Source organism: Desmodus rotundus, chromosome 12, assembly GCF_022682495.2.
Source record: "Desmodus rotundus isolate HL8 chromosome 12, HLdesRot8A.1, whole genome shotgun sequence".
NCBI lineage: Eukaryota > Metazoa > Chordata > Mammalia > Chiroptera > Phyllostomidae > Desmodus > Desmodus rotundus.
In genome coordinates, this window is record NC_071398.1 from 61,757,750 (window position 1) to 61,781,327 (window position 23,578).

Below are 23,578 nucleotides of genomic sequence, written 5' to 3' on the forward strand. Positions count from 1 at the left end.
CCACACATGCGGGCTTTCCTTCGATGCCCCAAAGCTTCCCCACAGCACACCAAGCATCAGTGCACATCTTCCTGAGATACTTATGCGAGTGTATTTCGGAACAAATCTTCGTTTGTAGATGTAAATATCAATCAAGCTACTACTGAAATGCAAATACGAGAGGCACACTGTGCATGCTGTCCAGTTAACAAGGCCCTGCCTTTTGAAGACCCGAGCCTTTACTTCCAGGTCTAGCTGTGGCACGTTCTGGGGCCCTCTGAAGATAAATGACGCTATGGGGATGCTCCCACCTGCCCCTGCTCCATCCCCCCGCTTCCTGCCCTTTCTAGCATGCTGCTGAGGAACCATGGAGGGAAGCCCAAAGCAGGCAGGGCCCGGGTGACTGCGGCTGTACTGAGATGGTCAATCTGTAGGCAATGCCTGCACAGCTGTTCATCTGGGAGCCGGCCTCCTACAGCCCTGGGGGGCAGGTGAGACACCCCGGGCTTCAGCCCAATGCCTGGTGCCACCTGGATCTGTCCTCAGGCCTTCCCGTGTTTGCTGTGGGTCCGAGCACTAGCCAAGGGCGAGCCCCCTACGTCTTGGACCGGAGATCAGCAGTGGAATCCAGGGGTGGGCAAAAGTAGGGTTACAGCTGTAGGTGGATCAGGTCAGTGGACTTCTGAGTAAAAACGATGAAGAGGGGGACATGGTTTTACTCCAGCGTTCAGACAGCTGAACCAGTGAGACTGAACAGAACACACTCATACGGTCTCCCACACAAGATGAGCCCCCTTTCACCTGTCAGCACGTCCATGCTCACCATTCCCGAGGACCTAGTGGCCAGCCCTGCACATGACACACCTCCAGCTTTGTAGTCGTCTCCTATACCGGGCCATCTCCTTTGCTCACATTCAACCAATATGTGATCGTCACTCCTACCGTGCCTTTGATTAGGCTTCTAAGCATCTTCGCGGCAACCATTACTGTCATTGATAGACGTGAATTGCTCCCACCGGAACAATTCTGAACCGGAACCACGTGTAACGGCAGTGTGGCTCTTCAAACACCGTATTCCTTCTCTGATGTCACTTTAACCACCTTAACCTACACCTACATTTCCTGGGATTCTTACTCTGTGACAGCTTTTCTCTCTGCCACTCCAACTCCTCGCCCCTGGCCTCACTATCTCTAAATGATCACAAATGCTAAGCTTTCACCTCTGGGAAGAACTTAAGGGTTTCTACCAACTCATTCTGTTACCCCCTGGAGAAGTTACACTTAAGTATCTTAAGTGTAACTTCTGTTCCCACCTCACCCCCAACCTGGTAGGTCACATAACCAGTCCCCATGGCTTTTTCCTGGAGGGGAATCGGGAGACAGAGGTGGAGCTTGGCAAGGGAAGCTTTACTTAAAAAATTGTGTCCACATTTCTTCCAACTGCCCCATTTTCGAGTATAGCTAAGCTAAACTCACGAAGCACAAAAGCACAGAACTGGTTATATTTAGCGCCAACACACTCAGCAACTGACCCTTGATTTCCAGCTGGCAGGAGTAGCCGGCCCACCAGTGCAAGGAACCCAATGTTACCTTAACTTCCAACCAGCTACTCTGGGGCCTGGGAAGCAAAAAAAAAAAAAAAAAAAAAAAAAAGGAGGGGGCTGTAAGACCGATACCCTGATAAGTAAGGTATGTCTAATGTACGTAAGACTCGCTTAAAAGGGCAGGCCAACAAAGCCTGAACGTTTTACTTCCCCAGCCAGCATTTCCGATTCTCTTTCTGACGCTGTAATTCAGAACTTAAGAGTCCACAAAAAAACAGTATCCAGATGCCCTGCATCCACAGAAAGGGGTCCAGAGGTGGGAGGGGAGGCCCCAGGCTACGTGCAGGTAAGAGAAGCGGCAGGCGTTTCTCTGCAAGTCTAGGTCGGGCTTTAACTTCACTGAAATGCCTGTAAGCCCTGCAGCATCCCCAGATTTTCCCCATGGCACCTGAGACGGAAAAACACTCATCTCGCACGCGCACAACTGCGCGGGAGGCGGGGAGGCGTTACATAGGCACCAGTCACATTTTATTGGGCCAGAAAATGGATTTCTGAGTCGGTTCAATGGCAAGATGTGCAGAACTGTGGTGAGTGACGTGGCTCCTCCCCGAGGTGAGCTGGCTGGATCTCTGTGAATGGGGACACTGCCCACGTCCACGGTGAATTACAGTCTATTAAAAAGCTCCTGTGCCTGTGAGTGGTATACGAGCTGCTTCCTCGAATCCAGAACGCCCACGTCCCACACGTCACCCACATGCGGCCAGTTCCTCATGCACAGCCACATGGGAAGCACAAAACCCTTTTGTGAACTCCTTTTTAGGGTGGTGGGAGGGTGGGCCCCGGGAACAATGTGGGATGGATTTTTTATTCCCTCCACAACCAAAAACTACACAAACACACACACACGCACACTCAGACGTACATACCAATCCATCCTCCAGGAAGTTTTTCTTCCCTATGCCTATAGGATCCCAGCACCCAGACACCCCGGCTGAGAGACATGCCTAGTGACCGCCCAGATCTGGGGGGTCAGCCTACCGCGGAGGGCTCCACGTTGTCTCACAAACTGAGGGGCAGGGGCAAAGGGCGAGGCTACTCCAGGGGAGTTTGCTTTTTGTCTTCAGCCCAGCCTACTCGGCAACACTGTTAGGTCCCGGGGCGGGGGGAGGCTCTGTGAGCACCACGTGGTGGATGACCCGGTGGTCCCAGCCCACGGTGGTGAGGAGGGAGTGATTGAGCGGGGACCAGGTGACGTCTCTCACAAAGTCTCTGTGGGCTCGGCTTCGGAACCTAGAACAGAAAAGTTTGAGCATGGTAGGGGGCAGGGGGGGAAAACCGACTTGGGGGGGGGAGACCCCACACCCCCACACCCACATGACCATCCGTGTGGGGCTGCTGGCAGGGGGCAGCACAGCTCCCCCCAGGATTTCAGCCACCCCGGTTTCCCCAGACGAAGTGGTGACCCCAGCAGGGGTGGGAATATGGGCGGCCCAGATCAGACAGCACATCGAGGCCAAGAACCAAGTACACTTCAGATGTTCTATGGGGTGCCCGTCACCCCCTAACAGGCTGCATTTCACTGTGATTCTTTATTGGAAAAGGGCAGACCGCCCCCCGGGGAGACAGAATGCCAGCCCCAGAAGCAGGGTGATGGCCAAAAGGCAGCCTGCTGCCATCACCCCGTCCCCTTGAAGGAGGCAATGCACTTCCCTGCAGAGAAAAAGGAGCCAGCCACCCGCCACCCCGCTCCCCAGTGCCTGGTCCCAGTGCTCCTCCTTGCACTTACACCTCAGACAGGCCCGAGTCCAGCAGGGCGAGGGAGCAGTCCTCACTGACAGACGCCAGCAGGGGGGCGCTGGGACAGGAAGGAGAGGGTTGTAAAGGTACGGCCCATAGGACCCCAGACGCCCTGCAGGGCAGCCCCCAGCCTGATCCCCAAGTTGGGCTAGGGTCTGGCTACCCCTCGGGTCCACAGTACAAGGCCCATGGAACGACGAGGGAAATGGAGGAGAGCCCAGGGTGACAGCCACCCTGCAACTAACCGACCCGCCTGGTCCCTCCCTGCAGCTCCAGCAACAACCCAGACGCACGGGCTTTTCAACCACACTGTCCCAGAAGCCCACAGTATTGGCCATTCTGGGTGCTGGGCAGGGTGTCAGTCATCAGCAGACAGGGACTGCACCACCCAAAAAAGGGTGGCAGTCTTCAGAGACCGCAGACATTCTGAAACCTCAGGAGAGTGAACCTAATCAGCTACGTCCCAGCCAGCGTACGCCTGCCCCCTCGCTGGGCCCATTCCCGCCCAGCAGGCCCTGGTGACAAAGAACAGTACCTGTGCGGGGAGAACACCAGCCCAGTGACGCACTGGGAGTGCACTGCTGAGCTGAGGGCACAGCCCGCACTCCTGGTGTCCATGAGGGAGACAGTGCCGTTCTCATCCCCTGCAGAAAAGACGGAGCGTGTCACAGTGGGCGGGAGCCGGGGTCGGGGGGGGGGGGGGGGGGGGGGGGGCAGCCGGGCCTGGCTCCGAATGCCCGTGCCCAAGGCTGGACAAGTTAGCCAGCTGAGGAGCAGCTTCCTCTCTGGCTAAGAGGGAATGAGCAGTCGTTGGGCGGCTGTGGAAATTAAATCGATGGGCCATGTAGTCATTACGTTAGCCACAAACCACAGCACCAGGACAGCACTGTGACCACCCGCAGTGTAACGAAACTGCCTGCGCCCGTAAGCCCTCCCTAACGTCGTCCACTGCTTCTGTGAGTACAAGTGAGACAACGCACGAGGAAGCCACTGTGACTGCAGGCGAACTGATACGAGAGTTACCGTATTTTCGGACCATGAGACACACCTAGGTTTTAGAGGAGGGAAATGGGAAAAAAAGACTGAGGCAAAAAATGTGGTAAAATATTTAATAACGTAAATAACCCTCCCCCTCAGCAAACCAGGTAAGCTACATTCGGACTGTAAGACGCACCCCCATTTTCCTCCCAAATTGGGGTGGGGAGGAAGAGTGCGTCTTACAGTCTGAAAAATAGGGGAGGTTCCTAGGGAGTCCCATAACGTTAGACCAAAACAGCAGCTGAGTGCAATGACGTCACTCGAGGACCTGCTGTACCGTGGGCACTCCATGTGCTCTGGGGCCCACTGACTTCTAGTCATGCCCAGGATACAAGAACCAGAATCAACAATCGGGACTCACACCCCCTGGGGAAAAATCATGCTGTCCAGAGCTAAACTAAAACCACTTTTGGGTCTCCGTCCCTCCCAGCCCCCATTATACAATCCAGTGGCGCCCAGGGGCGCTGAGGACAGAGCCGTGGGAGCCTTGTGTGTGTGGAGCTGGCACTGCCTCTTCCCACCCTCCCCTTCCCACAGCCCACACACTGTTCCTTTGTCACCCTTACCAAAGACAAAGACTTCGCTCTGCTGAGGATGCCAAGCCAGGGAGGTAGGAAGGTGGCCAGAGGCACCACAGCCTGCAAAGGACAGAAGCGGGGTCAGGGCAAGACTCAGAGCCCAGCTCTGAGAAGAAGCTTCTCGGATGAAGCCCCCCTAAGTCCCAGCAGCGCTGCATTCGGTTTCCCCAGCCCACTCAGGCAGCCGAGCCCTCCTCCTTGGCCCTCACAACCTCATTGATTCATCAGCCTCCTGCCCTCTCTGGACACAAGTCATAGGCAGGTTTCAAACATACAGCGCCAAGACATCAACTCTGGCCCCTCTGCTGACCCTTCCAGGAAAGGGAGATTAAGCCACCCACCCAAGACCCAGTCCTTCCCCATGGTGCCCGCTGCACACAACAGGGTCAGCAGAGCCTTAGAGGCAAAGAAAGCGATCATGTAACTTAGGCCACAGCAGCGGGGCATCTGGCAGCTTTTCCTTTGACCCTGGCCAAGGCAAGCCTCTTCCAGGTGGGTTCGCAGTACCACTGGCCCACGGCCGGCTCTCAGACTCACCCATCTGCGATGCTGGCTTGGGACAGCGGGTGTCCCAGAGCAAAATCCTACTGTCCTGGAAGCAGAGGAGCAGAAAGGGGGCTTTAGATCCAAAGCAGCAGCTGCAGGCCAGGGGGTCTCCACACTGGACTTTGGCCAAGAGGGCTGGAGTGTGGTTAGGGAACGGGAGGGAAGTAGAGGCTTTATCTCACCTCACTGCACGAAAGAAACATGGAGTCCTGGTGGGGAGAGGTAGCGACACAGGTGACCTGCCCTGAGTGAGCTGCAGAGGAGAGAGGAGGGAAATGTGACAGAGAAGCAGCTGGAGGCACAGCTACCAAACGGCCCGGACCCTACCGAGGGGGCGGAGGGAGGGTGTGAGACAGGCCTCGTCTCGGGATGCAATAATACATTTCATGAGATACTGAATTAGATCAAACCTAAGAGGAAATGGTGATAGAGTTATAAAACCTAAAAAGGCATAGGGGAAAAAATCCAATTAGCAAAGATAATGAAAGAGAAATGAGGGGCTGAGTAAGAATAGGGAAAGAATCCATAGGTAGCATCCTACTGTGGATTAGTAATTTCCATACCGCAGGACGCGTGCCTCAGTGGGGCTCTGGGCACCAAGAGTTCTAAGGAAACAACTTTCTTGAATGCTCTCTTTCCTAAAAGCGAGTGAATAGCTGCCTGCAGTCTCTCAGTGCTCCCTTCCCACCGCTCCCTGCACAGACACCCTTCTCCCACGTCACAGAAGGAACACACGGCTGTCACCTGTCCCAAAGCTTACCATGGCACAATGCTCAGGAGTATGAAGAGCAAACGTGCACCACAAAAGGGGCTTCTCCCAGAGCAAAGGAAAGAGCCTCTGGGTAAAATTCAGGGAAGGGGCTGGCCTTGCCCTGCCCACACCCCACACACAGTGTGGTTCTGTGATTTATCTCCGTCTAATGATGGGAATCTTGAGAAATAGGATGGATTCCTAAGCCTCAGGGCTCGTACTTGGAGAAGGCCAAGGATCTGCTGGGACCGGGTTTAGCTACTGCACAACGCCCGAAGGGGTGGTGACAGTAAAAGGGCTCGAAGGCCATGACAGGACAGTGGGACCTTAATCTGCAAGCCATAAGAAACCAATGACAGAGCAGAGGTGACAAGTGCAGAGATGAGTGCCACTGTCCATCCATGTGAGGTAAGAACTGAAAGCAAATGGGAGCATGAGGAGGAGAAGGGAGGTCACCAGCCAAATGGGAAAAGGCACACAGGACCGCAGTGACCAACTGAGAGTGGGGAAGCAGGGGGAGCGGAAGATGACTGTGAGGGAGGGCCTCGGGTGGCCAAGAAGGTGATGAGGCCACCCACAGAGGCAGAGAATTAAGGGAAAGGGCAAGGGACGGACGCCTTTGGAAGAGAACCATCAGGCAGGAGAGCAGGGACCTGCTGCCCCTGACGTCCAAGCAAAGTTCAAGGAGCCCACAGAGAAAAATAACAACACAGCTAAGGCCAGGACTGGGAAAGGAAGAGTGGGCACTCACCGCGGTATGAGTTCAGCACCATCTGCTGAGGCAGGTCCCAAACCTTGATGCTAAGAAGCGAAAGGAAACAGATCCTTCAGTGGATTGCAAGCCCTCTGGGGAAACCTTACAGACATGACGTATCGGTCACTGGGTTCTTATGATGAGTCCAAAACGTTACATAATAAGGCTAATCGAATGGTGCAGATGCCCACAGGAGGCCCAGGGACAGGAGTGCAGAGGACGAGGACCCACCAGAAGTCCTGGCTGCCGCTGACAGCCTGTGTGCCAGAGCGCAGAACACGGACCGTGCGCACGATGTCGTCGTGCTCATACTTGCAGAACTTGCTGACGATGAGTGTCTCGTTCTCGTCCAGCTCCCACAATTCCACAGCACCTGTCAGGGAGAGGATGCAGGGGGGCGGAAGCAAGCTTGAATTCCACCAAGACAGCAACTCACTCCTAGGACCCAGGGAACCCATCATCACTAAGCTAACGAAGTAAGTTACTTCTGTAACAGCAAAGTCCAAATAGGAGTCCATAGAGGAGTTAGCCTCTATGCCGGCATTACTCTTTTCCTAGTTCCAGACTGTAGGTGGGGAAGGCTTCTAGAAAAATATGTAACAGCTGGTAAAATCCATTACCCCACTTCCTGGGAGGAAATACTGGAAAATAAGTTCCCGGGAGAAAAGGACGACATCTGCACAACTGTCTCTGTAGCACACGATCCAGTGTGGTTAAAGCTTCCCAATTATAATAAATATCTGCTGAACAATTTCAATAAATGTCTTACAGAGTCTTAAAAAAACAAGTTGACTAACTCGGTGTCTTGCACAGCGACTGGCTAAGTACTGGAAACCCCCAGAAGTTGTCTTGACTACATGAAGTGTTACAGCTCAACTGTCAGAGAGGGTCAAGTTTTAATGTCCACATCTACCCTTCCCGGTAATGCCTGCCAACACCCAAATTCTGGTTTTTTTAAATAACAAAGTCTCCACTGCTGAGTCTGACATTCAAAACAAAGAAAGCAGAGTAAAGGCATTTATGAAGAAGAAAATGGGGAGATAGGGGAAGAGACAGTACAGACTGGTTTGGTCTGGATTGGGGGGATATGGGACAGGTTTCATAGAACAAAAACGGGATGCAACCCATTTCTTAATTTCGTTACAGGTTTTGCTATAAATTTCCACCAGGCAATTTAGAATCTCGGAAAAGACATTTCTTCCTACACAGGAGTTCTCCTTAGGGACCAACATCCTCGAGCTACCCCAAGAACTCAAGTTTGGGGCACTGAAGACTGAACCTAGCCTGACCTGTACCCCTTGGCCTCCATTCCACCTGCGGAGTTGAGGAGAAAGTGACTCACCTGAATCGGAAGCCACCAGGATACCTTTGTCCCCCACCCAAGTGAGGTCAGCCACTCCAGCCTCTGTCTGGACTCCAGCGGAGCAGAAGCCTTCATTGGGGGCGGCACAAGGGTCTTTGAAAAGCCAGAGGGAGCCAGCCCAGCAGCGACCACTCAGGCTTGAAGCTCCAAGCAGGAGCGCTCCATCTAAAGGAGGTACAAGCTGTCAGCGCGTGAGGCGTGTAAGGGCTCGTCTCCATGGCGACCGCACAGAAAACCACGCGGGCCTGGATTTGAGCTCCGGAACATGGGGCACAGTTGGGGACAGAGCTCAGCGAGGGAGGGATCAGGGTGGCAGGCGGGGCGGAGGCGGACTAGAAGGATCAGTCTGGGAAAGGGTCCTCCCGAGCCGGGGTGAGGGAGCCCCAGGCCCGCGATCTCGGCTCACCCGACCGGTACCGCGCAGCCTCCAACTGCCGCTCCATACAGGCGGGCGCATTAGGGGGAAGGTTCCACTCGCGGGCCGCCGGGGACACTGCAGGAGGCGGCGTTTCCTTCCTCATGTCCACGGTTTCAATGCCAACCTAGACCCAAAGTGGACGTCCCCAGGAGATCCAGCCCGGATAGTTCCCACGTGGTACCTCTCTGGGCCTCCGCCCCTCTGGACAGGCAGGCTCTCTACATCTCGCGAGAATTGCTTCTCCCGTTCCATTCTGCTTTCCGGCTGCCGCTCTCCGCAACAGGTTCACCGCGGTTTGTGCCACTTATCGCGAGGAAAAAAAAAAATGCGACCGGAAGTTGAAGGGAACGAGGGTTCACGTTCTTTTCTCGCGAGACTTGCGAGCGACCATCTTGCTCCTGCCCGTGACAGATTCTCTTGTCCGGGTCACTGGGACGCCCAGAATTCCGAGTGGACCCTCGTTGACCATGCTGTCCCGAGTGGTACTTTCCGCTGCCGCTGCAGCAGGTAAGAGGTGTAGACCGTGGTCCGACCTGCCAGTGACTGTAAAAAAGCCCGTCTGGGGTTACATGGAGCGGGTGGAAGAAAAGGGGGCGAAGAAAGGCGCGGCGAGACTTGGGCCTGAGTGGGGATTTATTAGAGCCGTTCGGAAAGTGGGCGTGGGTTCTCGGGGGACAGGAAAGAGAGGAAAATGGCCTTAGTGATTGGGCCCCGGGAGGGGCGGAGGAAGGGGCAAATCAAATTTCACCTTGACCTTGCTGACCTGCGCCTTGTGTATTTGCAGGCCCCTCTCTGAAGAACGCAGCCCTCCTCGGGCCGGGGTAAGTAAGAGGGGTGTAATAACGCCCCTTCGTCCTTGTTTTATCATCTCATTTCGCTTCTCGGTGACCCTTTTCTAGCTTCGGGCCAGGAATTATCTTTCTTTTAAGTAATTTTGTAACTCGTAAAGCGTCATTCAGACTTTGGGGCTTTTGTGACTGCCTGGAACATCATCGAAATATCACATAGTGGCAAAGTTGAAGGGTGTAAATGATGTGTTCTAACTGAACTAGAAACTGGTTTTGTCGTCTTCTAAGCCCCGCCCATCTGCCTGTGACCTTCAGCTAGACACAACTGCCCCAGCCCCAATCAGAGTTTCTGGAGTAAGAATTTTTGCGTACCCACGAACACGGTTTTAATTACATTTGTTGGGGTGGCATCAGTTAACATTGAGTTTCAAGTCCACAGTTCTGTCACGCATGGTCTGAATATTGCGTTGGGTGCTCCTTCCATCAGCATATATGGGGTCCCCTTTACCCTCTTCTTCCTTTCCCTCTGGTGACCTTCATACTGTTGTCTGCGTCTGTGAGTTTTATTTGTTTTGTTGGTTCGTGGCTTTATGTTTCATATCCTGCATATGAGTGAACAAGTTTTGTTAGGAAGTGTGTTGTTTCGGTCTGTATCCCAGATTCTGACTTTCCCTGCCAGATCGTAAGAGTTAGAGAAATTTATTGATTCAGTAGGTATTTATTTGCCACTCGTAGAAGCAGAGATAGAAAGATGAGTAACGCTAAGTACCTGCCTTTATGGAGCTCACACAGTGCGGGGGGGGGGGGGGGGGTGGCTATAGAGCAGTGCATTAGAGCGAGGACTCCAGGGGTGGAAGGGCAAGGGACCCCAGACCTCCCCACTTACCAGCTGTGTGACCTCAGTTCCCTTATCTGTAAAATGGAGGTAATAGTATGCTGGGTTATGAAAATTAAAAGACTTTGTTCCTGTGAAACCGTAAAAACAGTGCTTGATACATAGTATGTGCTTGGTAAATGTTAGCAGCTGTTATTGTTAATATTATTTCATAAAACATGTCACTTTTGGGGGGACGGATTTCTGTTTTTAGCCCTCAATCTTGACAAGTTTGATGATTACTATGGCTTGACAAAGTGGCTTTCATCTATCTGTGATTATTTTTGCGTATGCAGTAAAGTGAGTCCATAATTGACTGCTTCCAACTTAGCAGAGGAAAAAATAAGGGACTCCATACAGACAGACAAATAATCATTATACAAGTAATAAATAAAGTACACAAGATACACACATAACATACAAGGAGTATCCTCGATTTCGCTGTCTTTCACATTCCACATCTAATACATCAGCAAGGCTCTCCACCAGCTGAGATCTGGACTCCAGCCCCTTCTTCCACCACCACTGCTGCTGGGCATGAACCTCTGCCTGCCTCCACCTGGGCTACTTTAGTAGTCTCCCCTAGATTCCTTGCATCTTTCTTTCCCAGTACAGCCCATTCTCACAGCAGCCTCAGGGATTATGTCTGTCCCCTCACCCCACCCCCACAAACCCTTTGGAGTTCCCTATCCCACTTGAAATAAAATCCAAACTTACATAACCCAGAAGGCCCAGAATGAATCGATCCCTTCCTTCCTCTTTATTTATCTCCTCCCGCTGTCTGAGCTCATTCCGTGGTTATATTGGTCTTCCTGCTTGTCCTTTGAAAACTACTAGCGTATTTTTGCCTCAGGATCTTTGTACTTGCTCTTCTCTCTTTCTCCTAATCCTTGCCTCACATGTCCTCAGGCCTCCTACCAAAAAAGCCTTTCTCCCACTCTGTTGCTCCCTGTCCCCTTACCTTGCTCCATCTTTCTCCATAGGACTTAAAACAGCTGTCTGAAATTGTGCGTGGACCTATACATACACGTCCCACACCCCGGCTAGAGAGTTCAAAGTCAGGACTTGGTCTGCTCATCGCTGTGCTGACAGAAGTACAAAGTCGGTGAATGGTTTGTGGAATGAATGACCATTAGCCCAAGACTGCAGAGACTTTGTAAAGGATGTACCCGAGGTGTTCTGAAGGCCGGTTGGGAGGCATGTTTTTGTTGTTTTGCTGTTGAGACTGTTACATACTTTCATATGGCTAGAGGGTAGGAGAATGAAGAGAGTGAGGGTGTAAAATTTGACAGGTGCTGAGTCCTGTGCTCTATTAGTTTGTTTTCTGTGGGCAGGAGAGAGCCTGCTAGAGTTTCTGAATCAAATTTGCATTTTCAAAACATTGGCGGCAGTGAGGAGAGGGCTGCGTTTAAGGGGTATTTGACCAGGAGATAAGGGCTTGAACTAAGCCAGCCAAATGGGGAGGGATTTGTGTCAGCCTAAAGTAGGTTCTTTAGTGCTGTGGTTAAAGTCAGCGGTTCTCCACCTGGGGCTGTTTTGCTCTCCGTGGGACACCTGTTGCAGTCTGGAAGCATTTTTGGTTGTCACCCCTGGATGGGAAGGCGGGGGATGCCACACTAGATGTCTCGAGTGTATAAAGGCTGTGGAGGTGCTGGGGAGCACTTTGCAGTGCGCAGAATAGTCTTCTACAGCAAAGAATCGTCAGTAGTCCCAGTCGGCAGTAGTGCTGAGCTTGAGAAACCCTGATTTAGATGAACGAATCTCAGACGTGATTCTCAGATTTGAAAAGTTTGGTGGGGTTGCTAATAAACCGGGAGACAGAAGTAATAGTCACATTATGCTGTACACCTGAAACTAATATAAAATACTATTGAATGTAAACTGTAATTGAAAAAAGTAATAATATTCAAAAGACAAGCACTTAACCAAAATCAAAGAAATGATATAAACTCTTACATTGCAAGGGGGAAGAGGTACAGAGAGTGGGGTGAAAGGACAAAAACATACTGCATATTTAAAGGAGACTGAGCTTGACAGCAGATGGGAGAAAGACGGGGATTTTATTTCATCAGAAATGTGATGAGATACCAGCTTGCTATAATTGCTAAAAATGCAATCTTAGACTACTTGTATACAACAGTAACTTGCAAATCTATAGTACAATAGTTCAAGCCCCAAAATAGCAGTAGCAAGTTCAAAATATGTATTTGTAGAATGAATGATTTGGTCGTGCTATATTAGCAAATTATGGTCAGTTCTGTGTACCTCATTTTTATAAGCAAAACCACCGAGCCCCTTGTGGTGGACACCAGGATCATGAGGGGAGTGCGATGTTTAGCCCAGATGCACGAGCGTTATCTTTCTTACAGAGAATAATATTAGAACCAATGGAGGGAGGTTTCGAGGACTACGTAGCTGTTCAATTCATAGGTGAACTTAACTAGATCTACCTAACACTGAAAAATCCTGTTCCACATAGTGTCGTCGGTCAGCACCCCATCACAGAGAATATTCAAAGGTCAAAGTTCTTGCCAGGGAGCTCACAACACAGCGGGCGTGTAATAGCTGACTGCTCATGTAGAACTTTACCATGTGCCAAGTACCATTCTACACACTACATACACTAACTCAGTTCTCACCACAGCCCTGCAAGGTCGTACCCTTTGTTCCCATGTAGAGGAATTGGACAGTGCAAAGTTTAAATCACTTGCTCAAAGTCACGTGGCAAGTTTAGGACTTGAACCCAGGTGCTATGGCTGCCGTCTATGTCCTTACGAATTTCAGTGCTAACATAGACACACAAAGTGCCAGACGGCTGACTGGTGAGACTTAGCGCCGAGATCCTAGCATTGGGTAGGAAATGACGGGTGGCCTTACTAAGTCATTTGCCCTTGTCACACAGCTGGTCATTCAACCCTAACCTTCCTGTTCCTGGTCTCTTCTCTCCCTGTTATGACCATGGGAAACTGCCTCCGCCCTCATCCCCTCATCCCCATCCATTGTTTCTGCTGACTGTTCACACGCCGAGTTCTGTTTCAAAGAACGGGCTTTGAGTTTGTACAATTGCTGCCTGTAGGGTATTGCAGGCAACGAGGATCTTCCACACTGGACAGCCAAGCCTTGCCCCTGTACCACCTCTTCCAGAATATGGAGGAAAAGTTCGTCACGGGCTCATCCCTGAGGAGTTCTTCCAGTTCCTTTATCCCAAAACCGGTGTAACAGGTGAGCACTGCCCACTTGGATGGCCTGGTTTGTGTTGACCCAGGGTTGTGGTGGCCTCTTATCTCTTCACACGTGCCACACAAGTCAAGTCAGCTGTTGGGAAAGTAAACTGAGAGTGGTTCAGTATAACAGTATCTTGAGTTGCTCTAACTTGTCCTTGGAATAAATTTGTTTGGGATTTTAACTTGATTTTTAGCATTGTCTCCTCCATCTGTTGATGTACCAAGTTTATCAAATGGCTGCACCGTACCAGGCACTGGTCTGGGCACACGGTGGTGAGCCAAGCGGCCGGCCATCATGGCTCACAAATTCGACTGCAGGATGCACAGTGAAGAAACGGCGAACTGTAGACTGTACTGGCAGATAACAGTGGAAAGAGCCACGGGTTACAATAAAGCATGAAAACAGAAATTGGCCTGTATTTATCTGTTTTTCCCCTCAGGAAAGTGTAAACTGAAACCTTGAATTTTCATAATGTAATGTGTTTTCACTTAACATTATTTAATGCTTACAACAGTCCTATGAAGACATTTTTATTACCCAGAAACCGTCCTGGCTGGTGTGGCTCAGTGGACTGAGTGCCGGCCTGTGAAGCAAAGGGTCACCAGTTCGATTCTCAGTTAGGGCACATGCCTCGGTTGTGGGCCAGGTCCCCACTTGGGGGGGGAGGTGTGTGAGGCAACCACACACTGATGTTTCTCTCCTTCTCTCCCTCCCTTCCCATCTCTAGAAATAAATAAATAAAATCTTTTTTAGAAAAAGAACTAAGAAATCAAGAATTTGCCAGGGTTTATTCTGTCTTCGTGAGTTGTACTTGAACCCAGGTGTTCCCAGTAGGCTTAGTGTCCTTTCCACTGCACGCACTGCCTTCCTTGCTGTATCAAGTACTACTGTGACTGAACCCTTGGAAACCAAAGGGTTGGTTTTTACCATCCAGGCAGTGGCCTGAAATAGCAGTCCGTAACTGCAACCTTTGCAGGAAGCATTAGCGCGCTCAGAGCCTCGTGGCTGATTAAAACGTTACACGTGACGGGCCTTTTTTGCAAATTCACGTTTATAATCTATATATTGAAGGGGGGATTTTTTTAGTTTTCTTTAAAATATTTTATTGTCTGGGGTAGAGGGATGGGGAGAAAAGGCATACAACTGTAATTGAATAACAATAAAAATTAAAAAAGAAAAATGCAATTCTGCAAGCCAACACAACAATAGCTGTCAGGTGTGAATGAATCAAAATTATACCTTTTTTTTTTTTTTGCCAAAAATAAATAAATAAATAAAATAAAATAAAATAAAATATTTTATTGTCGATGCCATGACAGTCATCCCACTCTTTCCCCTGTCATCCCCTCCATGCAGCCCGCCCCACCACTTCCATAGTCAGTCCCCGCACCATTGGCCATGTGGGGGAAACTTTAAAAAAATGACTTGAAACTTCGTGTGGGAAACTCAGGGTAAAATATATTTGAGACTACAGTTGACCCTTGACATGCGTTCAGACTGCAGGGGTCCACTTTATATGTGGATATTTTCCATAAGTACTGTAAATCTCTTCCTTATGACTTTCTTCTGCGTGTTTGATTGCAGGAATACAGTATATAGTACATAGAGCATACAAAGTATGTGTTGATTGACTGTTTATGTTACTCACTGGTAAGGCTTCTGTCAGAAGTAGGCTGTTAGTACTTAAGTTCTGAGGGAGTCAGAAGTTACCTGCGGATTTTGGACCATGTGTCAGGGGCAGCACCTCTAACTTCCCCATCCCCCCTACATTGCTCCAGGGTCCGCGGTACAACCCTTTTATTCTCAGCAGAGCCTCACATCCTTTGGTGCTGGTCCTGCTCAGAAACACTGGAGAGCTTCCCCAAGGGGCCTGTCTCTGTAGCGTTTTGTGAGACAGGAAAAGGATAGCTACATGGATTTGAAGCATTGTAGTCAGGTGCTCCAGGAATTGAGAATCCTGATATTTAATTCTTCATTTTATAATATATACTATTTTATAGTTGGGGGGGTTATTGAACAGGAACCAGTAGCAGGTTCCTGTTCAGTAAAAATGAGCAGGAGTGGATGAGTTTTGTCCTGACCAGGGTTCCCATTCAATAAGTTGTGCATCTTGCTGCCAAGATGGCTTCTGGAAGTTACCTGACATCTTTGTGGAGGGGCTCTGTTTGCTGAGCAGCTGTGCTAGGCACTTTACCCCGTTATTTCTATTTCCTTAACCCCGCGAGGAACGCACTGTTCCTGGTTTACGGAGGAGGAATCTGAACTCCGAGATTATTTATGTTGATCGGTTTCTTACGGGTCCCGCTTCCTTGAGTTCAGATCTTTGTTCTCTCAACTCTGCTGAATGTTTTCCAATCCGTCATTCGTTAATCAGTCACTACTTCACTTTGCCTTCCACTGAGTAAATACAGAAGTACCTCTCTGTCTTCCCCTTGTAAACCTAGCATATCCATTGTAAAGTAATGTTTTCTTCTTTTAGGACCCTATGTGCTCGGAACTGGGCTTATCTTATATTTCCTGTCCAAAGAAATATACGTGGTCACTGCAGAGACCATTTCTGCCATATCAACCATAGGGCTGCTTGTCTTTATGGTTAAAAAATATGGCGCCTCTGTTGGGGAATTTGCTGATAAACTCAATGAGGTAAGAGCCGCAGGCCTCATTTCCCATTTTAGGCCACACTAGAAGCATTGGGCCGTCAAGTGATGTTTTTTATATGAATGTGTGTATATATGTTCAGTATAATGAGAAATTAACCTAATTATAATGAGTACACTTACAGGTGTTGTTAGTTACTAATTTGAGATCAGGAGTTTAAGGATTTGTGCATTTCTCCCTGTAAATGGCACTTACATGGTATGTTTCTTTCTGGGTGATTTTATAAATGAGTATAACTTTGAGGAAGAATAAAAGGAATCTGTTTTTATTAACCTTGGTGCTTTCACTGATCTTTGTTATAAATGTCATAATTGCAGCAAAAAATCGCCCAACTGGAAGAAGCGAAGCAGGCTTCCATCAAAGGCATCCAGGATGCGATTGATCTGGAGAAGTCCCAGCAGGCACTGGTTGAGAAGCGCCATTACCTTTTCGATGTGCAGAGGGTAGGTTTCAGGACTTCCTAAGGAGAATGAAGTTACTCATCTGCGTGCGCTTGAAACAAATTAGAATCTCGTACATGAGAAATGGCTAAGTAGGTGGAGCGTATTTTGTTTAGAAAAGAGAAGATATAGGTGTGGTTTGGTGGTTATTGCTGTGTAGACATTTAAGACCTATGAAGTGGATAATTGATTAGAATTATTACTCTAAAATTGGAAAGAGTACAAGTTATGAAAGAACACATTTTGGGTCCACACAAAAGGAAAATAGTCATTAATTTACAGCTGATTAAAAAATAGCATTCCCCGTCTGGGGCATGTCACGAGGAGACATAGGTGCTGTAAGACAGTCTGATGCCTTACGTTCCAAATTCGCGAAGCAGACCCAGGTGGCGCCAGGACTTCTTACCATGGTCAGAGCGTGATTCTAAGGCATCTTGTTTCTGAGAAGCTTCGGGAACATGTTCGGGTGTTCTGTTGTTCATGACTCTGAGCCCAGCACGTCATGCCTGGTATTTCAAGTGAGGCGTCCTGGCGGTGGGGTTCCGTTACGGGGGGGCCCGCGGCGTGAAAGTGAGGCGCTGAGGTAAGGGAGTGTCCGAAGGGTGAGGCTCTAGGCCTGCAGTCCTTAGTGTGGTCTCAGTGCCCCACGTGAGCTGGTCTCTCGGTGCCGGAGTCTGCACCTGTTCTGAGATTGTGGAATCAGAACCTCTGTTAGGAGCTGTCCAAAAATCTCTATTTTTAAAAACAGGATCCCGAAAAATTCTTAAGCTCATGAATGTTTGAAAACCTCTTTCCATGCATACTTAGGTTATAAGCAGAGAATGAATGCTTTCTGTCTCATGTATAATATGTACACACAAACCAAATCTGACTTTTGAGGATGTAGTTTTTTCAAAGGAATCAAATGATAGTCTTTAACATTCTTATTTATTTAATAGACATTCATTGAGGTCTTCCTCTGTGGAGACACCAGGCAGGGCAGGGCTCTGGGGTTGCAGCAGAGGACAAGCAAAGTCTGCCTTCATGGAGGCTACTTTCCAGCCAAGGTTGGGGAGGACAGAAGGACAAATTGATCAGACATGAGTGTCAAGTGGCAGAAAGTGCTATGTAGAGCAACAAAGGGATGTTAAAGGGACCGAGGTTTTACCAGGAGGGAGCTACAGTTTTCATGGGCAGACTAGGAGGGCCTCTGATGTGATCTTTGAGCGTAGACCTGAGGAAGTAACGGTGCGAGCTGTATGGATTCCTGGGGCACAGTATTCCGGGTGGAGGGAAGAAAAGTCGTAAGGTCCTCATCCCGGGAAGCTTGCTCAGTGTAGTTGAAGCAAAGTAAGGAGGGCAGTGAGGCTGAAGGAGAGTGGGTGAGGAGGAGAACTAAAAAAGCAAGGTGGAGGTGTGGCTGGGGGCGAGCTCATGTAAAGTCCTATAGGCTCCCGTGAGAGTTTTGAAGTGAGCGGAAGGAGAAAGTCACTGAAGATTTTAAGTAAAGAAGTGATAGGATTTCACTTCCGGTTGCCTTGCTGCAACTAGCCTTAGTCTTGGATGCATTGGTCTGAAGTGCCTGTGACTTGGTGAAGCAGAGTTGTTAGGACATCGGATGTGTGAGTCTGGAACTGATGGGGAGACTTCCAGGCTGTACTTCTGGGGGTCACGAGTTTATAGGTGGCACTTAAAACATAAGACTGGGGGACACAGGGAAACAACAGGCGAATACAGGACTGTTTCAATTTGTAGTCACCTACTCAACAGCCAAGTGATAAAGGGCCTGGGGATTTGCCATAGGATGTAGCCACATGGAGGTTCTTGGTGACCTTGGTAAGGGCTGCTTTAGTGCAGTGATGGCAGTAGACTGAAGAAAAAAATGGAAGGAAAGAAATTGGAGTCGGTATAGACAACTGCAAAAATTGCTAAGGAGTTTTACTGTAAGGGTGAACAAAGGAATTAGCTAGGAGGAGAGGATGTAGCAGTCAAGGCAAATTTGTTTTTAAAGATGGAAACTGTACTCATTACATGTGAGCATCTGGCAGAAGTGAGTAGAGAGAGAAAAATTAGTGCAAGAAAGGGGAGGGAGGAATTTGCTGGAACGATGTCCTTCAGGAGACCAGAGGGCCAGTTACATAAAGGAAGGCAAGGTATGTCTCAGATAGGCTGTCTCACGTGGTGGCGGAAGTGTGTGGGAAGTCTGTCATCGCTTCCTTTCTCAGTGACATGGGAAGGAAGGTCATTCGCCGAGAGTTGAGGGCAGTGAAGGTGATGGAAGAGATATGAGTAGAAGGGCAGGAGAGCGGACGAACTGAAGCACTGTACTTAGAAGTATTAAGGGCCTGCTGGAGATTGATATCTCCAGCCTTTATATGCAACAGGCAGGCCTGTGAGGAATCTCATCCGAAACTAGAAGATGAAAATATCCCTATCACCAGTATTAATTTATTTGATACTGTTCTGGAGGCAGTAGTTGATATTAGAGAAGAGAAAGAAATAAGAGGTATAAAAGTGAAAAAAAGCAAAGTTACTCTTACTTATAGATGACCTGTTTGTATACCTAGAAAACCGAAGAGAATCATCATAACTCTTAAAACAAGAAGCAAATTCGGGAAAAGATGTCTAAGAGTAAACTTAACTAGAAATGAATAATCTTTTTACTTTGTGAAGTTCTTATAAGGTATAAGGTTCTGAGATTAGAAGGTTTAATATTATAAAGACATCAATTCTCCCTACTTTAATCCCTAAGTGTAACACATTCCTAGGAAGAAAAACTAAGAGATGGGGGGTGGGGGTGTTGGACAGATTGATTAACAGAAAAAGTAAAAAGAGTACCCAGCAGTATTCTGAAAAAGTGAATTCACGAGGAACAGTCCTACCAGGTATTAAAACTCACCGTAAAGTTAGAATGAACTTGAACGAGTACAGTGCGGTGTGAGTGGAAAGGTTGGCCAGCAGGTGAGAGGGTTCCGAGAGGGACCTACACACAGAGGGCGGCTTGGGTAGGAGGCGTTTTCATCTTGGGGGAGGGAAGACAGGTGTGCGCCTTTGTCGGTAACATAAAGTTGGTTTCCTGCCTTCCGCCTCGTACTAAAACAAGTTTCAAATGAATTCAAGATCTTAAGAAATGAAACCATAAAAGCAGAAAAAGAGAACATGAGGAGCAATACAGCACCCTTGGTGTTGACGGGCCTTTCTAATAAAATCGACAGAGTCCAGAAGTACATGCGTGGCGACAGGTGTTAACTGCACTCACCGCGGCGATCATCTCACACTCTGTACAAATGCTGGGTCGTCATTTGTGTGTGTGAAACAAATGTAATGTTGTGTGGCAGTTACACCGCAAGGAAAAAGAGAAAACTTGGAAGCTGTAGGAGGCAGAATCCTCAGAGTGGAAGTGACTCTTCAGCTGTGCAGTTTTCATTATTTCTTACTTTTGCTTCAGAATAACATTGCTATGGCCTTGGAGGTCACTTACCGGGAACGGCTGCACAGAGTGTACAGGGAGGTGAAGAGTCGCCTGGACTATCACATCTCAGCGCAGAACATGATGCGTCGGAAGGAGCAAGAGCACATGATAAATTGGGTGGAGAAGCACGTGGTGCAGAGCATCTCCGCACAGCAGGTACCTGGCAGTTGAAGCTTCTGGAGTTGAGCGGGGTCTCTGACGTGCACCTGCTGACAGCTCTGTTAAGATTGGGCGGGGTGGGCGAGGGGCAGTGCTGGCCAGGAGACTTCCGCCTGCAGACAGGCTCTGGTTGCTTTTCCGCATAGTGGAACCTAGAAAAGGCTGCACATTTGCCGTGCTGGCTTCTTCCTTTCCAAAGGTGGTTAAGGGTTTCTTACCTCATAGGTCAAAACCATAGATTGTTCCAAACACTGGTTGTTACAGACCTGTGTTCAGGTTCCCTCATCTGGGAACCGTCAACCAACATAGTTCATTTCTCTGTAAAACACAGCAGGTGGACAAGGCTGCTTCTGAGCCTCTTCCATTCCTAATTCCGTGATGATTATTCCGTTTCCCCTTCCCTGCCTCTTGATTTATTGGTCTGGAACAGAAATGTTTCCTATTATTTACCTGAACTTGATTTCCTTTTTAAAATCTTTATTTTTTATTTACTTCAGACCTGACGTCCTCTTTTCCAGATATATAGTATACTTAATGAGTTTTGTTAAGAAACCATCTTTTACATAAAAGTACTATATACTTATTTAAGAAACTTGGAAAATACAAAAAAGTACAGAAAAGAAATCAACAATTGTTTCCATTCTTAACATTTGCTATATCACCATTGCTCCTTAGTGCGGCCTTCAACTGGCGCTAACCTGTGCGAGTCGCTAGTCGCTAGTTGTGCAGGCTGACGGCAGTGACACGTGGTTGCAGAAGTATCCGGCTTCAAACTGCACAGGTTTCACTTAGAAAAGCTGTGAGCCGGGGGTTTTAACTGCAGTGGCGCCTCGGCACATGCCATTAATTCGTTCCGGAACCTGTGACGAGTGCCCACCGAGGAAGCATTTTCTCTTGCGGGCTGGCATCGTGACGCATGCAGGTCCTAGCAAGTGCCACGAGTCCCGAGCAAGTGCCAAGGGCCGAGACATTGTTTTTTCGTCAAAATGCCATCAGGGTTTGTACAGGGTTTGACGAGTTCTGAGGCATGACTGTAAGTCCCTGGGTTTGCTTAAAATCCCATCTTCCCTATGTAAGTCGTTAAGTAATTCCTATAGTCTGTCACACTAAGACAGTGATCCATCTTGAGGTTGTGGAGGAACCTCCAGGTCTTGTAGGAAGTACCCTTTAGAATGACGGTGTTTGCACTCATTTGGAAAGGTCTAACCAGGTTTCTCTTTGCTTGTCACAGGAAAAGGAGACAATCGCCAAGTGCATTGCAGATCTAAAGCTGCTTGCAAAGAAGGCCCAAGCGCAGCCAGTCATGTAAATGAATCAGTCTAGATTGAGACAGCTAGAAACACTTGACCGAGTGGAAGCCAGGCCGTGACAAAAGCTTTCTGTGTCACCTTCTCCTGGAGTCCAGCTCACCCCACCTAAAAATAAAAAGCGTGAGTTCCATCCAGTGTCAGAATTAAAACAGTCTGTTGGCCAGGGAGGTGTTTCTTGTCCTTCTTGCTCCACATTTTGAATTGTCCGACGATCACTTTGGAATAAGCATTTGGTGCCTGATGGAAGACTACTGAGCTATCATTTAAATTTGTAATTAATTCTGTCATCTTACAATAAAGTGATAGTTGAACAAGGTATGTCAAATTGCGTAATCTTCTGAAATAATATCGCGACATTTGTCATGTGAGTAAGAATTAAAGATGCCATTGAACCAATGACCTTGTGTGTGAGACTGTTACTGGTGAGCTGCTTCTGGCTGTCTGGTAGATTGTGGGAAATTTAGAGCTTTTTAGTACTCTTAAAATAACTAAAGGAAATACTATACATGAAATCATATCACTGACTTTATTATTTTAGTAATATGTCTATAGAAAACATTAGGGACTCAGTAAGCTGTGAAATCACTCTTAAGAATCCAGCAGGTAGCCCTGGCTGGCGTGGCTCAGTGGGTTGAGTGCTGGCCTGCGAACCAAAGGGTCACCAGCTCGATTCCCAATTGGGACACATGCCTGGGTTACAGGCCAGATCCCCAGTACAGAGCACATGAGAGGCAACCATACATTGATGTTTCTCTCCCTCTCTTTCTCCCCGTGTCTCTAAAAATAAATAAAATCTTTTTAAAAACATTAAGAGGGAACTATAAAAAGTAAGGAGTTAACCTTAGGATCCCTAAATACTATGCTCAGAAGTTAGGTTTTGCTCTGAGGACAGGGAAGCCAATGAAAAATGACTTAAGCAGAGGAATGATGGCTAGATTCTTGTTTCAGAACATCACTGGCAACTAGAGGGCGGTTTGGAGAGAGGATATGGGCTCCATCTAACTGTAGGGCATTGAAGACCTTGGCTGAAGGCCTTGGTAGTATAGATGGAAAAGAAGGAATTGATCAGAAACACGAAAGGCAACATTAGTAGTGCATAAGTAGGGAGAACATGGAAGAAGGGAGGACTGAACCTCAGTTTTCTTGAGAGAAGGGAAAGGAAGGTGCTGTTCACTGTGATTGGGAATACTGGAGGGAGTTTGTCTCAAGAAAGATGACAGGCTAAGTGCAGAGCCCTGGAAGAGCACATGCCGGAGGGAAGGCAGAGAGGGTTCTGCAAGAGGAGAGGGCCGGTCTCTGGAGGGAAACCGGGCAGGTGGAGTGCGCGCGAGACGCGTGTTAAGTTGTCTCCTAGGTTTCTGGCTTGCGGTGGCACTCTGACTTGAGATAGAGGATAGATGAGAAGAAGCGAGTTTCCAGGGAAAAGGTTCCGCTTTCAGTTTTGACCTTGAGTGTGAGTACTGAATATTATACTGAATGTGAGTGAATTCAATAGCCATGTGGCGACATGTAGGAAGTGACCTGCGTGCTGGTAAGAGGGATGGCTGGAATCACAAACTAAGGCGTCAGTGGCATATGGATCGTCAGGCTCTGGGCATGGGTGAAACAACCCAGGAAAACAGTATGGAGTGGGAAGGGAAGGGAAGGTGGTGTCAGATCAGATGGAGATCAGGCAGGCCAAGGAGGAAAGTCTGATGCTAAGAGGTCAAGTTAGACAAGGGCCGAGATGCACCCATTTGACTCAACCGTGGCAAGACCACTGCTGCTCTTCGTGGGGGTGTCCTGTTCAGCACCACGGCTACAGAGAGGAGGCCGTGAGGACAGACGCCCGCTGGTAGCCCGTAGGAAGCTGGGACCCGGTCAGCTAGCTGAAAGGAAACAAATCCATCTGACAAATAGAGGGGG

At 48.8% G+C, this 23,578-nt stretch overlaps 2 protein-coding genes across 2 annotated transcripts; one reads left to right on the forward strand and one right to left on the reverse strand.

The window, feature by feature from the left end:
• Positions 1-2,025: 2,025 nt before the first annotated feature.
• WDR77 (WD repeat domain 77) lies at positions 2,026-8,973 on the reverse strand. Its single transcript, XM_024570280.3, has 10 exons — positions 8,757-8,973; positions 8,330-8,515; positions 7,219-7,360; positions 6,985-7,034; positions 5,665-5,735; positions 5,474-5,528; positions 4,925-4,996; positions 3,856-3,964; positions 3,310-3,378; positions 2,026-2,813 (listed from the first exon to the last, which is right to left on the reverse strand). Exons 1-10 carry the CDS (start codon positions 8,869-8,871, stop codon positions 2,654-2,656), a joined length of 1,029 nt encoding a protein of 342 aa, XP_024426048.2. The 5' UTR covers positions 8,872-8,973; the 3' UTR covers positions 2,026-2,653.
• Positions 8,974-9,121: 148 nt separating this feature from the next.
• On the forward strand, positions 9,122-22,069 carry ATP5PB (ATP synthase peripheral stalk-membrane subunit b). Its single transcript, XM_024570331.3, has 7 exons — positions 9,122-9,275; positions 9,553-9,589; positions 13,507-13,652; positions 16,135-16,298; positions 16,631-16,756; positions 20,181-20,360; positions 21,595-22,069. The coding sequence occupies exons 1-7, from the start codon at positions 9,236-9,238 to the stop codon at positions 21,670-21,672; spliced, it is 771 nt and encodes a 256-aa protein (XP_024426099.2). The 5' UTR covers positions 9,122-9,235; the 3' UTR covers positions 21,673-22,069.
• The last annotated feature ends 1,509 nt before the right edge of the window (positions 22,070-23,578 follow it).